The 14,608-nt window shown below is 43.9% G+C and overlaps 1 protein-coding gene across 1 annotated transcript in view; it reads left to right on the top strand.

Annotated features, from left to right (window-relative positions):
- LOC110502631 (mucin-2-like) overlaps window positions 1–13,386 on the top strand; it is a 64,283-nt gene extending 50,897 nt beyond the window's left edge. Inside the window, exons 36-46 of the mRNA XM_036961005.1 lie at window positions 197–407; window positions 743–921; window positions 1,193–1,262; window positions 1,748–1,890; window positions 1,980–2,011; window positions 7,027–7,195; window positions 7,777–7,817; window positions 8,130–8,258; window positions 8,492–8,531; window positions 12,605–12,725; window positions 12,922–13,386. Coding sequence (XP_036816900.1) covers window positions 197–407; window positions 743–921; window positions 1,193–1,262; window positions 1,748–1,890; window positions 1,980–2,011; window positions 7,027–7,195; window positions 7,777–7,817; window positions 8,130–8,258; window positions 8,492–8,531; window positions 12,605–12,725; window positions 12,922–13,102 — 1,316 coding nt within the window. The 3' untranslated portion in view covers window positions 13,103–13,386. The remainder of the gene's footprint in view (window positions 1–196; window positions 408–742; window positions 922–1,192; window positions 1,263–1,747; window positions 1,891–1,979; window positions 2,012–7,026; window positions 7,196–7,776; window positions 7,818–8,129; window positions 8,259–8,491; window positions 8,532–12,604; window positions 12,726–12,921) is intronic.
- The last annotated feature ends 1,222 nt before the right edge of the window (window positions 13,387–14,608 follow it).

Below are 14,608 nucleotides of genomic sequence, written 5' to 3'. Positions count from 1 at the left end.
ACATTTGTTGCAATGATTTAATGTTATTTTGTTGCGTGTTATTGCATTTCCATGGCATTAAAGTTCACTGTACAGTTACAATGATAGAAAAACCAATTAAAAGATACTGTAGGTAGCCTTAAAGTTATGAGCAGCTGTTTCTGACATAAAATAACTTGTTTTTTCTCATTCCCATATTTGTTGTACCTTTATAAAGGTACCTGTGACAATATCAGGAAAAACGATTGCAGATTACCAAATGGACAGATTGACCCATCATGTCCTGGGATGGCTCATGAATGGAAGATTCCTGATGTTAAAAAACCCTACTGTGAATGGCAACCCCCTAACCCACCTACCACACCTACCCCTACGCCTCCAACCTGCCCGCCAGGAAAGACATCAATCTGTGACATCATACTTAGCCCGTAAGACATGTAACGTTGTAATAACACAAAGAGACAGCTATATTACAAAGACAAGGGAATTGATTGAGGTTGCTATGACACTGTATACATACAAGTCTGTAAACTCTCCGGTAAAAGCATGGGTTGTTGTTCCATAACTTAGAACCAAAAGTATCTTACAGACTGTTTATGCCGTATAAAATATGTCATATTCATAAGAACTAGATGCTTCACAAATAATTTAGCGTGTAAGGCATAGAGTAATCAATATTTGTAAGAAATCTGTTGTGACATATTAAATGCCCCTTTTGGGTTAGGCCGATATAATAACTTAAATGGGTTCTTTATTTTGGAAGGGTCTTTAAGCAATGCCATGACGTTATCCCACAACAACCCTTCTTCGAGGCCTGTAAGTTTGATGTCTGCCACATGCCAAATATCTCAGTCGGCTGCTCCAGCCTGGAAGCCTACGCCGTGAGGTGTGCAGCAGCTGGAGTCTGTATCGACTGGAGGAAATCAACTAATGGAACATGTGGTAGGGCAGGACTTTCATATTCAATAAGAACTGTGTCCCCAATGGGATCCTATTCTCTACATAGTGCACTGCTTTTGACCAGGCTCCGGCCATAAGTAGTGATCTAAGTAGGGAATAGGATCCAATTTCAGATGCAGGATAGATGTTAACACGGTTTTAAATAATTCTAATAACTTTATGATTTACATTAATTATTTGTTTTTTGACAACCTGCATTTACAAATTGTGTACTTACTGTTTTGTCTTTCATTCCATCTGGACCATGTTACAGAACTGACATGCCCTAAGACCAAAGTTTATAAGGCATGTGGCTCTACTATCCAGCCAACATGCAATTCAAGGTATCCATCTCATTCCCATCTCATCTCATTCTCATCTCATCTCAACTCATTCCCATCTCATCTCATTCCCATCTCAACACATTCCCATCTCATCTCATTCTCATCTCATTCCCATCTCAACTCATTCCCATCTCAACTCATTCCCATCTCATCTCATTCCCATCTCATCTCATTCTCATCTCATTCCCATCTCATTCCCATTTCATTCCCATCTCATCCCCATCTCATTCCCATCTCATTCCCAGCTCATGTCATTCCCATCTCATCTCATTCCCATTTCATTCCCTTCTCATTCCCATCTCATCTCATCTCATTCTCATCTCATCTCATCTCATTCCCATATCATTCCCATCTCGTCTCATTCCCATCGCATCTCATTCCCATCTCATTATTTTACACCACTACCTAATGGACATGCATTCTTAAAGGTTTCCAGTCTATGCCAAAGTTTCTAGTCTGTAATTAATAGATTTTTCTTATCATAGATACAATGAAAAATATGTGCATTCATGTCAGGGAGCACAAATGACCCGTGACATTGTATGTGACTCATTCATGGAGGGCTGTTTCTGCCCTGAGGGTACCATCTTGTTCAACACATTCTCTGACACCTGTGTTCATGACTGTGGTAAGGATGTGTCAGTTTGAGAAATACATTGTTTCATTGTGTCTCAAAGTACCAGCATGTATGACGTAAGATCTTATTTTCCCTTCAAGGATGCACAGGACCTGATGGAAAACCCAAACAGGTAATAATGTGGATGTATACCACAATTAATCTGTCAGAAGAAATGGTTCAACAGCTCACTTCACATTAAGCTCAATTTGAGCTCCTACTTCTAACCATTTACCTTTCCAGAAACAAGACCTCCCTCTGCCCCCAGCTGTGCCCTCAATACCATTTGTGAATTGATTGCCCCCCCCATCTATCTTCTGAGCTCGTGCTACAAAGGTCACCTAAACTGGGACATGCTTAACACCCCGGCCATCGTACAAACTAAGCTTGATGCCATCAATCTCACACAAATTATCAATGAACCTACTGTAACGGTTTTCTTGGTGAGAAGGAGAGTCGGACCAAAATGCGGCGTGTCTATTGCAATCCATGTTTAATGAAGTAACACACTAAACACAAACACTACCAAAACAATAAACTTAACGAAAACCGAAACAGCCTATACTTGTGTAACCTAACAAAGAACAATGACATCATGACACTAAGGACAATCACCCACGACAAACTCAAAGAATATGGCTGCCTAAATATGGTTCCCAATCAGAGACAACGATAAACACCTGCCTCTGATTGAGAACCACTTCAGACAGCCATAGACTTAGCCAGAACACCCCACTAGCTACAATCCCCATACATACACACCACATACAAAAACCCATGCCACACCCTGGCCTGACCAAATAAATAAAGATAAACACAAAATACTTTGACCAGGGTGTGACAGAACCCCCCCCCCCTAAGGTGCGGACTCCCGAACGCACCTCAAAACAATAGGGAGGGTCCGGGTGGGCGTCTGTCCATGGTGGCGGCTCCGGCGCGGGACGTGGACCCCACTCAATCAATGTCTTAGTCCCTTCTCCTCGCGTCCCTGGATAGTCCACCCTCACCGCCGACCATGGCCTAGTAGTCCTCACCCAGAACCCCACTGGACTGAGGAGCAGATCGGGACTGAGGGGCAGCTCGGGACTGAGGGGAAGCTCAGGAGTGAGAGGAAGCTCAGGAGTGAGAGGAAGCTCAGGAGTGAGAGGAAGCTCAGGAGTGAGAGGAAGCTCAGGCAGGTTGATGAATCTACCAGATCCTGGTCGACTGGCAGATCTGGAAGAGTCTGGTCGACTGGCAGATCTGGAAGAGTCTGGTCGACTGGCAGATCTGGAAGAGTCTGGTCGACTGGCAGATCTGGAAGAGTCTGGTCGACTGGCAGATCTGGAAGAGTCTGGTCGACTGGCAGATCTGGAAGAGTCTGGTCGACTGGCAGATCTGGGAGAGTCTGGTCGACTGGCAGATCTGGGAGAGTCTGGTCGACTGGCAGATCTGGGAGAGTCTGGTCGACTGGCAGATCTGGGAGAGTCTGGTCGACTGGCAGATCTGGGAGAGTCTGGTCGACTGGCAGATCTGGGAGAGTCTGGTCGACTGGCAGATCTGGGAGAGTCTGGTCGACTGGTAGATCTGGGAGAGTCTGGTCGACTGACAGATCTGGGAGAGTCTGGTCGACTGGCAGCTCTGGCTGCTCCATGCTGACTGGCTGCTCCATGATGAAAGGCAGCTCTGGCTGCTCCATGCTGCTCTGGCTGCTCCATGCTGACTGGCGGCCCTGGCTGCTCCATGCTGACTGGCGGCCCTGGCTGCTCCATGCTGACTGGCGGCCCTGGCTGCTCCATGCTGACTGGCGGCCCTGGCTGCTCCATGCTGACTGGCGGCCCTGGCTGCTCCATGCTAACTGGCGGCCCTGGCTGCTCCTTGCAGACTGGCAGCTCTGGCGGCTCCTTGCAGACTGGCAGCTCTGGCGGCTCCTTGCAGACTGGCAGTTTTGGCGGCATCCTGCAGACAGGCAGCTCTGGCGGCTCCTTGCAGACTGGCAGCTCCTTGCAGACTGGCAGCTCCATGCTAACTGGCAGCTCCATGCTAACTGGCAGCTCTATGCTAACTGGCAGCTCTATGCTAACTGGCAGTTCTGAACAGGCGGGAGACTCCGGCAGCGCTGTAGGGAAGGAAGGCTCTAACAGCGCTAAACAGGCGGGAGACTCCGACAGCGCTGGAGAGGAGGAGGGCTCCGCCTTTGTAATCGACCTGGCCGGGGTATCCTGGAATGACATTGACCTCATCCCGTCAGTAGATGATGCCTGGCTATTCTTTAAAAGTGCCTTCCTCACCATCTTAAATAAGCATGTCCCTCTCAAAAAATGTAGAACTAGGAATAGATATAGTCCTTGGTTCACTCCAGACCTGTCTGCCCTTGACCAGCACAAAAACATCCTGTGGTGTTCTGCATGAGCATCAAATAGCCCTCGTGATATGCAACTTCTCAGGGAAGTTAGGAACAAATATACACAAGCAGTTAGAAAAGCTAAGGGAAGCTTTTTCAAACAGAAATTTGCATCCTGTAGTACTAACTCAAAAAAGTTCTGGGACACTGTAAAGTCCATGGAGAATAAGAACACCTCCTCCCAGCTGCCCACTGCACTGAAGATAGGAAACACTGTCACCACTGATAAATCCACTATAATTGAGAACTTCAATAAGAATTTCTCTACGGCTGGCCATGCTTTCCACATGGCTACCCCTACCCCGGTCAACTGCCCGGCACCCTCCACACCAACCCGCCAATGCCCTCACCATTTCTCCTTTACCCAAATCCAGATAGCTGATGTTCTGAAAGAGCTGCAAAATCTGGACCCCTACAAATCAGCCGGGCTAGACAATCTGGACCCTCTCTTTCTAAAATTATCTGCCGAAATTGTTGCAACCCCTATTACAAGCCTGTTCAACCTCTCTTTCTGAGATTCCCAAAGATTGGAAAGCTGCCGCGGTCATCCCCGTCTTCAAAGGGGGTGACACTCTAGACCCAAACTGCTACAGATCTATATCTATCCTACCCTGTCTTTCTAAGGTCTTCGAAAGCCAAGTTAACAAACAGATCACCGACCATTTCGAATCCCACCATACCTTCTCCGCCATGCAATCTGGTTTCAGAGCTGGTCATGGGTGCACCTCAGCCACGCTCAAGGTTCTAAACGACATCATAACCGCCATCGATAAGAGACATTACTGTGCAGCCGTATTCATTGACCTGGCCAAGGCTTTCGACTCTGTCAATCACAACATTCTTATTGGCAGACTCGACAGCCTTGTTTACCAACTACTTCTCTGATAGAGTTCAGTGTGTCAAATCGGAGGGTCTGCTGTCCGGACCTCTGACAGTCTCTATGGGTGTGCCACAGGCTTCAATTCTCGGGCAGACTCTCTTTTCTGTATACATCAATGATGTTGCTCTTGCTGCTGGTGATTCTCTGATCCACCTCTACACAGACGACACCATTCTGCATACTTCTGGCCCCTCCTTGGACACTGTGTTAACTAACCTCCAGACGAGCTTCAATGCCATACAACTCTCCTTCCTTGGCCTCCAACTGCTCTTAAACACAAATGAAACTAAATGCATGCTATTCAATCGATCACTGCCCGCACCTGCCCGCCCGTCCAGATTCACTACTCTGGACGGCTCTGACTTAGAATACGTGGACAACTACAAATACCTGGGTGTCTGGTTAGACTGTAAACTCTCCTTCCAGACTCACATTAAGCATCTCCAATCCAAAATTAAATCTAGAATCGGCTTCCTATATCGCAGCAAAGCATCCTTCACTCATGCTGCCAAACATACCCTCGTAAAACTGACCATCCTACCGATCCTCGACTCCGGTGATGTCTATGATCTATAAAATAGCCTCTAACACTCTACTCAACAAACTGGATGCAGTCTATCACAGTTCCATCCGTTTTGTCACCAAAATCCCCATACACTACCCACCATTGAGACCTGCTCGCTCTCATTGGTTGGCCCTCGCTTAATACTTGTCTCCAAACCTGTAACGGTTTTCTTCCTGGGAAGGAGAGGCGGACCAAAACGCAGCGTGGTTATTTATAAACATCTTTAATGAAAGATGAAAACGTGAACACTATACAAAATAAGAAAACATGGAAAAACCGACACAATCCTAACTGGTGCAAAACACAGAGACAGGAACAATCACCCACAAGATACCTAAAGAATATGGCTGCCTAAATATGGTTCCCAATCAGAGACAACGATAAACACCTGCCTCTGATTGAGAACCACTCCAGGCAACCATAGACTTACCTAGAACACTCAACTGAACACAACCCCATAGACTACAAAACCCCTAGACAAAACAAGACACATAAATCACCCATGTCACCCGCCTTATCTCAGCTCACTGGTCACCATAGCAGCACCCACCCGTAGCACGCACTCCAGCAGGTATATCTCACTGGTCACCCCCAAAGCCAATTCCTTCTTTGGTCGTCTTTCCTTCCAGTTCTCTGCTGCCCATGACTGGAACGAATTGCAAAAATCTCTGAAGCTGGAGACTCACATCGCCCTCACTAGCTTTAAGTATCAGCTGTTAGAGCATTTTACAGATCACTGCACCTGTACATAGCCCATCTGTAAACAGTCCATCTATCTACCTACCTCATCCCCATACTGGTATTTATTTATTAATTTTGCTCCTTTGCACCTCAGTATCTCTACCTGCACATTCGCATGTCGAATTGCTACACTTTATCTTGGCTAAGTCACAGTTACAAATGAGAACTTGTTCTCAACTAGCCTACCTGGTTAAATAAAGGTGAAATAAATCAAATAAATTATGGCCCACAAAAAGTTTCTGTATAGAACCCCCATTATTTTAATAATAATCCATTGGGGCTTGTAAATTGTCCAGCCCTGAAGAGGCTGGAGCCCTATTGCTATTATCAATCAATCAAATATATTTGATAAAGCCCTTTTTTTCATCAGCAGCAGCAACAAAGCCTTTACACATACCCAACCTAAAACCTCAAAGAGCAAGCAATGCAGAGGCAGAAAGACAGTGGCTAGGAAAAACTCCCTAGAAGGCAGAAACCTAGGAATAAACCAAGAGAGGAACCAGGTTCTGAGGCGTGGCCAGTCCTCGTCTTAACAAATTTGAAGTCTCTGTTAACAGTGTTTGTTTTGTCCCAACACAGTTTGGTGAGACTTGGAACAGTAACTGCCAGAAGTGCACGTGTAATGCTGACACACTGAGTGTCCAGTGTGAACCAGTGAAATGTCCGGCCCAAGAAATTGTTACCTGTAAGAAGTACGGTGAGGTGTTGGTCAACGAGACGGTGGACTGCTGTCAGATAAATACATGTGGTGAGTAGAGACAGGGTAGAGAGGCACCTTAACGTGCTACCAGGTAACCTGGGTACAAGTCTGTTTGTGCTAAATGTTTGGCATATGACAAGGAGTGTAATGTTAGCACCAAACAGGTCTTCATTCTAGCTACTTCATAAAGCACAGGTTTGTCTAATTTGACATGGTTATAGATTATTTGTAACACATTTCTGTAGTGTTTATGAAGCCTTTGTACCACGTCACTGGACCCTGTCAGTGGACCCTGTCAGTGGACCCTGTCACTGGACCCTGTCACTGGACCCTATCATTGAACCATCATGCACCATAATTTAAAAACTGTGTAAAGTGATAAAACAGTGACTTCATATTTCTATTCCAAGAACGTCGAAAGGCACAGTGCTCACTCAAACATATCATGTACTTAGACTTTAACTTCAACCTGGAGGTAATTATTAAACCCAGGATGAATGTAAATATTGTCATGAACATGGTGCAGGTTTCATGATGGTAACATGGTGCAGGAACTGTGACTAACTTAAGCGTTCAACAACTGTTATGCCTCAACCATTGTCTGACCCTTTTATTGTGTGTTCTTTCAGTGGCCAAACCTGTTTGTGTCCACAACAATACTGAATACATGGTGAGAAGTGACACTTCTTTGACACTCTGGCAGAATAGAGCAGTATTATAATAAATCATTTGTAAATTTTGCATAAAATAAACCTAAATATTGATGTCCTAATGAGAACATATAAATGCTTACAAATGTTCATAAATGATCATAAATGTTAAAGGTGTAAATGCTTAAGAATTGTAATGTTTGTTTACATTTTCAAATAATGATGTACATATTTCTAAAAGGTTTATAAATTATTTATCAACGCTTATATATTGAAGTTTTTATAACGTACAGTATTAAATTACCAACATTTATTTTTTTGCTACTTGACAGCTTGGGAAGTTTTGGTCGCCCCCTAGTGACCACTGTGTGAAGTATGAATGCACGAAGACAAACAGCCAGTTCATCGTTGTGGAATCCAAATTGAAATGCCCAGTGTTCCGTCCAGAGGACTGTGTCCCAGTAAGTAGATGAGGAAACTGGTTGAATGTGTTTGTTTGAAGTAAAGTAACTATACCTAAATATACTGCTTGCTTCATTTGATAGTAACTTGTAGGTTATATTGAATTTACACCCGAGTAACATATTCATAGATGATCATAGTTTTCCAATATCACATCTATACTGTGTTCTCTAGCTCATTAGACTGTAACTAGTCATATCCAAATTGAGCTGTACACTATTCTTTTTGACAGGGAACTGAGAAAACTGATGCAAATGGATGTTGCACAACCTGTAAGTTAAAACAATATAATGATTCATTTCTAAATCTTAATGATTTGTGCAAAGTTGTATTTATTGTTTAAACATCAGATCTACTAGTCAAACATGACCTCTTATGAACCTGACCTCTTATGAACATAACCTCTTATCAAATCAAATCAAATGAATTTATATAGCCCTTCTTACATCAGCTGATATCTCAAAGTGCTGTACAGAAACCCAGCCTAAAACCCCAAACAGCAAGCAAAAATTGCCTAGAAAGGCCAAAACCTAGGAAGAAACCTAGAGAGGAACCAGGCTATGAGGGTTGGCCAGTCCTCTTCTGGCTGTGCCGGGTGGAGATTATAATGTTCATAAATGACCAGCATGGTCAAATAATAATAATCACAGTAGTTGTCGAGGGTGCAACAAGTCAGCACCTCAGGAGTAAATGTCAGTTGGCTTTTCATAGCCAATCATGAAGAGTATCTTTACCACTCCTGCTGTCTCTAGAGAGTTGAAAACAGCAGGTCGGGGACAGGTAGCACGTCCGGTGAACAGGTCAGGGTTCCATAGCCACAGGCAGAACAGTTGAAACTGGAGCAGCAGCACGGCCAGGTGGACTGGGGACAGCAAGGAGTCATCATGTCAGGTAGTCCTGAGGCATGGTCATAGGGCTCCGAAAGCCTTTTTGTAGTGGGTCTGTGGACTTTTCCATCTGAATATTAAAATCACCAAACATTTGAATATTATCTGCTATGACTACAAGGTTCGATAGGAATTCAGGGAACTTAGTGAGGAACGCTGTATATGGCCAAGGAGGTCTGTAAACAGTAGCTATAAAAGTGATTGAGTAGGCTGCATAGATTTCATGACTAGAAGCTCAAAAGACGAAAACATAATTTAAATTTTTTGTAAATCGAAATTTGCTATCGTAAATGTTAGCAACACCTCAGTCTTTGCGTGGGATATGGTCATTAGTGTAACCAGAAGGAAAGGCCTCATTTAACACAGTAAATTCATCAGGCTTAAGCCATGTTTCAGTCAGGCCAATCACATCAAGGTTATGATCAGTGATAAGTTCATTGACTGGAACTGCCTTTGAAGTGAAGGATCTGACATTAAGTAGCCCTATTTTGAGATGTGCGCTATCACAATCTCTTTTAATAATTGCAGGAATTATTTATCCGTTATTGTACCAGGTAAATTGACTGAGAACACGTTCTCATTTGCATCAACAACCTGGGGAATAGTTACAGGGGAGAGGAGGGGGATGAATGAGCCAATTGTAAACTGGGGATTATTATTTGACCATGATGATTTGTGGGCCAGATTGGGAATTTAGCCAGGACACCAGGGTTAACTGTGTCCCCAATCACTATATTAGTTTTAAACCAGAGGAAAGAGTGCCTCCTACTGGCCCTCCAACACCACTTCCAGCAACATCTGGTCTCCCATCCAGGACCAACCCTGCTTAGCTTCAGAAGCAAGCCAGGAGTGGTATGCAGGGTGGTATGCTGCTGTCTTGAATGGAAGAGGTCTTTAGTCTAATGAGATTGCTAAGGCGAACACCGCCATGTTTAGTTTTGCTCAACCTAGATTGAGGCACAGACACGGTCCTAGATTGAGGCACAGACACGATAGCTGAGCTGACTACACTGACTGTGCTAGTGGCAGACTCCACTATGCTGGCAGGCTGGCTAACAGCCTGCTGCCTGGCCTACACCCTATTCCATTGTGGAGCTAGAGGAGTTAGAGCCCTGTCTATGTTGGAAGATAAGATGAGAGCACCCCTCCAGCTAGGATGGAGTCTGTCACTCCTCAGCAGGCCAGGCCTGGTCCTGTTTGTGAGTGAGTCCCAGAAAGAGGGCCAATTATCTACAAATTATATATTTTGGGAGGGGCAGAAAACAGTTTTCAACCAGCGATTGAGTTGTGAGACTGCTGTAGAGCTCATCACTCCCCCTAACTCGGAGAGGGCCAGAGACAATTACTCGATGCCGACACATCTTTCTAGCTGATTTACACGCTGAAGCTATGTTGCGCTTGGTGACCTCTGACTGTTTCATCCTAACATCGTTGGTGCCGAGGTGGATAACAATATCTCTATATTCTCTACACTCGCCAGTTTTAGCTTTAGCCAGCACCATCTTCAGATTAGCCTTCACGTTGGTAGCCCTGCCCCTGGTAAACAGTGCATGATCGCTGGATGATTCGTTTTAAGTCTAATAATGGAGTCTGTAATGACTAGGGTTTTCAATTTGTCAGAGATATTGGTGTGAGGCTTCGGTGTCTCAGACCCCGTAACGGGAGGAGTAGAGACCAGAGATGCTCGGCCTCAGACTCCGACCCCTTGCTTAAAAAACGTATTGGATATAGGGGGCGCTCTTTTAATTTATAGATAAAAAAACGTTCCCGTTTTAAACAAGATATTTTGTGATGAAAAGATGCTCGACTATGCATATAATTGACAGCTTTGGAAAGAAAACACTCTGACGTTTCCAAAACTGCAAAGATATTGTCTGTGAGTGCCACAGAACTAATGCTACAGGCGAAACCAAGATGAAATTTCATACAGGAAATGCCCCAGATTTTGAATGCGCTGTGTTCCAATGTCTCCTTATATGGCTGTGTATGGGTCACGAATGAGCTTAGACTTTCTGCCGTTTCCCCAAGGTGTCGACAGCATTATTATAGCAGTATTTGTAGGCAAATCATTGGAAGATTGACCTTAAGAGACTACATCTACCAGGTGGCCGCTTGGTGTCCTCCGTTGCAATTATTGCGTAATCTCCAGCTGCGTGTATTTTTCGTTTGCTTCGAGGAGAAACACAGCTGCCACGAATGATTGATCATCGAATAGATATGTGAAAAACACCTTGAGGATTGATTCTAAACAAAGTTTGCCATGTTTCTGTCGATATTATGGAGTTCATTTGGTAAAAAGTTTGGCGTTGTAGAGACTGCATTTTTGGATTTTTTTCTTAGCCAAACGTGATGAACAAAACGGAGCGATTTCTCCTACACAAGTAATCTTTTTGGAAAAACTGAGAGTCTCCTCATTGAAAACATCCGAAGTTCTTCAAAGGTAAATTATTTTTTTTTAATGCTTTTCTTGTTTTTGTGAAAATGTTGCCTGCTGAATGCTAGGCTTAATGCTATGCTAGCTATCAATACTCTTACACAAACGCTTGTGTAGCTATGATTGAAAAGCGTATTTTGAAAATCTGGGATGACAGGGTTGTTAACAAAAGGCTAAGCTTGTGAGCCAATATATTTATTTAATTTCATTTGCGATTTTCATGAATAGTTAACGTTGCGTTATGGTAATGAGCTTGAGGCTATAATTACGCTCCCGGATACGGGATTGCTCGACGCTAGAGGTTAATGGGGAAAACCGGTTGAAAGTTTCTGTCGGCTGATGGAGCGACACCAGTTGAGCATTCCTACAGCAATTGCCTCCAGAAGCCATGAGAAAGCCTGGCTGCGGGGACCGTGCGAGGGGATTTATACTTACGTCACTATCTGTACTTACTGGTGTCACAAACTTGCAGCACATCCTCACCAGGCGATCGTTCTCCTGTACATTATGAGCACAGCGACTGCAATTAGAAGGCATCGTGTTAATGTTACTACTTATCTTCGGCTGTTGGAAGTCCTGACGAACCATGTCCAGATAAAGCTTCCGGAGTGAAAAAGTTGAATGAAAAAAGAAAACAAGTCAAGGGGGTAACGACCAAGGTCATTCCATATCTTAACCTCTTATGAACATAACTTCTTATGAACCTGACCTCTTATGAACTTGACCTCTTATGAACCTGACCTCTTATGAAACTGACCTCTTATGAACATGACCTCTTATGAACATGACCTCTTATGAACCTGACCACTTATGAACATAACCTCTTATGAACCTGACCTCTTATGTACATGACCTCTTATGAACATAACCTATTATGAACATAACCTCTTATGAACCTGACCTCTTCTGAACATAACCTCTTATGAACATAACCACTTATGACTCAATAAATCAATGTTAAGTTATAGTAAGGGGGAAACTCACCACTTTTAAATGTCCTCCTTAACTCTGTCTACCTCCACAGGCACTTTAATCAGTCACTGTGATGTGAAGAACACCACCACCTACCTAGAGGTGAATAACTGCAGGTCCTCTGTGCCGGTGGAAATGTCAGCCTGCGGGGGATCCTGTGGAACGTCTTCTATGTGAATACAAATTCTAAATAAGAACACACACACGCCGAAAAAGCACACAGAAACAAACGCAACATGCATTTGGGTCTTGCAGAAATTTGTAAGTGGGGAATTGAATTGAAGGGTGAGAATTCAATGGAAGTTGACCTATGGCAGAATAAATGTGGTACTGTTTCTAACAGTGTTGTTTGTGTGTCCTGTTTGCTAGATACTCTGCAGAGAAAAACACCCTGATGCACTCCTGCTCCTGCTGTCAAGAGATGTCTACCAGTGAGAGGAAGGTGGAGATGGTCTGCCCTGATGGGAAGAAGATCATGCAGTCCTACATTTACATTGATAAGTGTGGCTGCCATGACTCTGAGTGTGACAAGAACAACCACTTAGATTAGGCCTTGACGAATTAAGTCTTTTAAAATGTTCTTATTTACCTGCATGGAATATTCAATATTTTTATCTAAAGGGAACCAATAGGGTCTGTCTCATTATCATATAGGCTACTTTCATGAACTGTATGTTCTTTCTCTCTACACTATCATAGACATTATGCAAACATATTAAACTGATGAAGAAGCATGAAGTCATTATCTTTCTTGTTTTATTTCATATTGTCAAGTGCGTCATTGTGTGACTAGTGTCGGGGAGAATCGTTACAAACTATAACACTTACAAGAACTTGTGAATTCAATATAGGCTTTTAATACAAACATATCAGAAGCCTAGATGGTACGCGGAACACACACTTTCCCAGAGCATTGGCTCTGTATTTATACACACAGCCTATGAGTCCATTTCATATTTTAATGAAATTACTTCCCTCAGGACATCTGCCACCATTATCTTTCAGTTCAGGCGTCCTGCTTGTTCATGCCTAAAAACGCCTATATCCGCTCTTGATTAGATTATGATTAGATTATAATGGTGGCAGGACTCTTTCGTGTCCTATGAATGATATAAGTACTATGTCCATAGTCCATCTGTTGGTCATTTGGCTGACACCCTCCTTTGTGAGTCCCTCTGACCTTGGTATGTCCAGCTGTCCTATGCACTCATGGCCTTGCTTTGGTTTCCTGTCCTATACAATAGACAATGCATTTTACCCTAAACATTTATGCATTTTATGGCTTTGGCCATTACGTCTGTTATTTCTTGGTTTCCTGTTTTTACCAGAATGGCAAATGCACTCTAAGTGTGTCCTCTTCCGCCTGTGGTCTAATGTACCCCTTTGCTCTACAGTTGTAACGGTTTTCTTTATGTGAAGGAGAGTCGGACCAAAATGCAGCGTGTAGATTGCGATCCATGTTTTAATGAACAAACGTAAAACACGAATCAATGCAAACACTACAAAATAAAGAACGTGAATGAACGTAACGAAAACCTAAACAGCCTATCTGGTGAAAAACACATAGACAGGAACAATCACCCACAAACACACAGTGAAACCCAGGCTACCTAAATATGGTTCCCAATCAGAGACAATGACGAACACCTGCCTCTGATTGAGAACCATATCAGGCCGAACATAGAACTAGACAAACTAGACATGTAACATAGAATGCCCACTCAGATCACACCCTGACCAATCAAAACATAGAAAATACAAAGTAAACTATGGTCAGGGCGTGACAGTACCCCCCCTCCAAGGTGCGGACTCCGGCCGCAAAACCTGAACCTATAGGGGAGGGTCTGGGTGGGCATCTGTCCGCGGTGGCGGCTCTGGCGCTGGACGTGGACCCCACTCCATGACAGTTTTAATCCCCCTCCTAAACGTCCCTAAATAGGTTACCCACCACAATGATAACATGGGACAGAGGGACAGCTCGGGACAGAGGTAACTCGGGACAGATGGGTAGCTCAGCACTGAGAGGAAGCTCAGCACTGAGAAGAAGCTCAGCACT

The sequence above is a fragment of the Oncorhynchus mykiss genome, chromosome 2 (assembly GCF_013265735.2).
Source record: "Oncorhynchus mykiss isolate Arlee chromosome 2, USDA_OmykA_1.1, whole genome shotgun sequence".
NCBI lineage: Eukaryota > Metazoa > Chordata > Actinopteri > Salmoniformes > Salmonidae > Oncorhynchus > Oncorhynchus mykiss.
The sequence above is the reverse complement of the archived record's forward strand: the minus strand, read 5'-3'. Positions and strand labels throughout refer to the sequence as shown.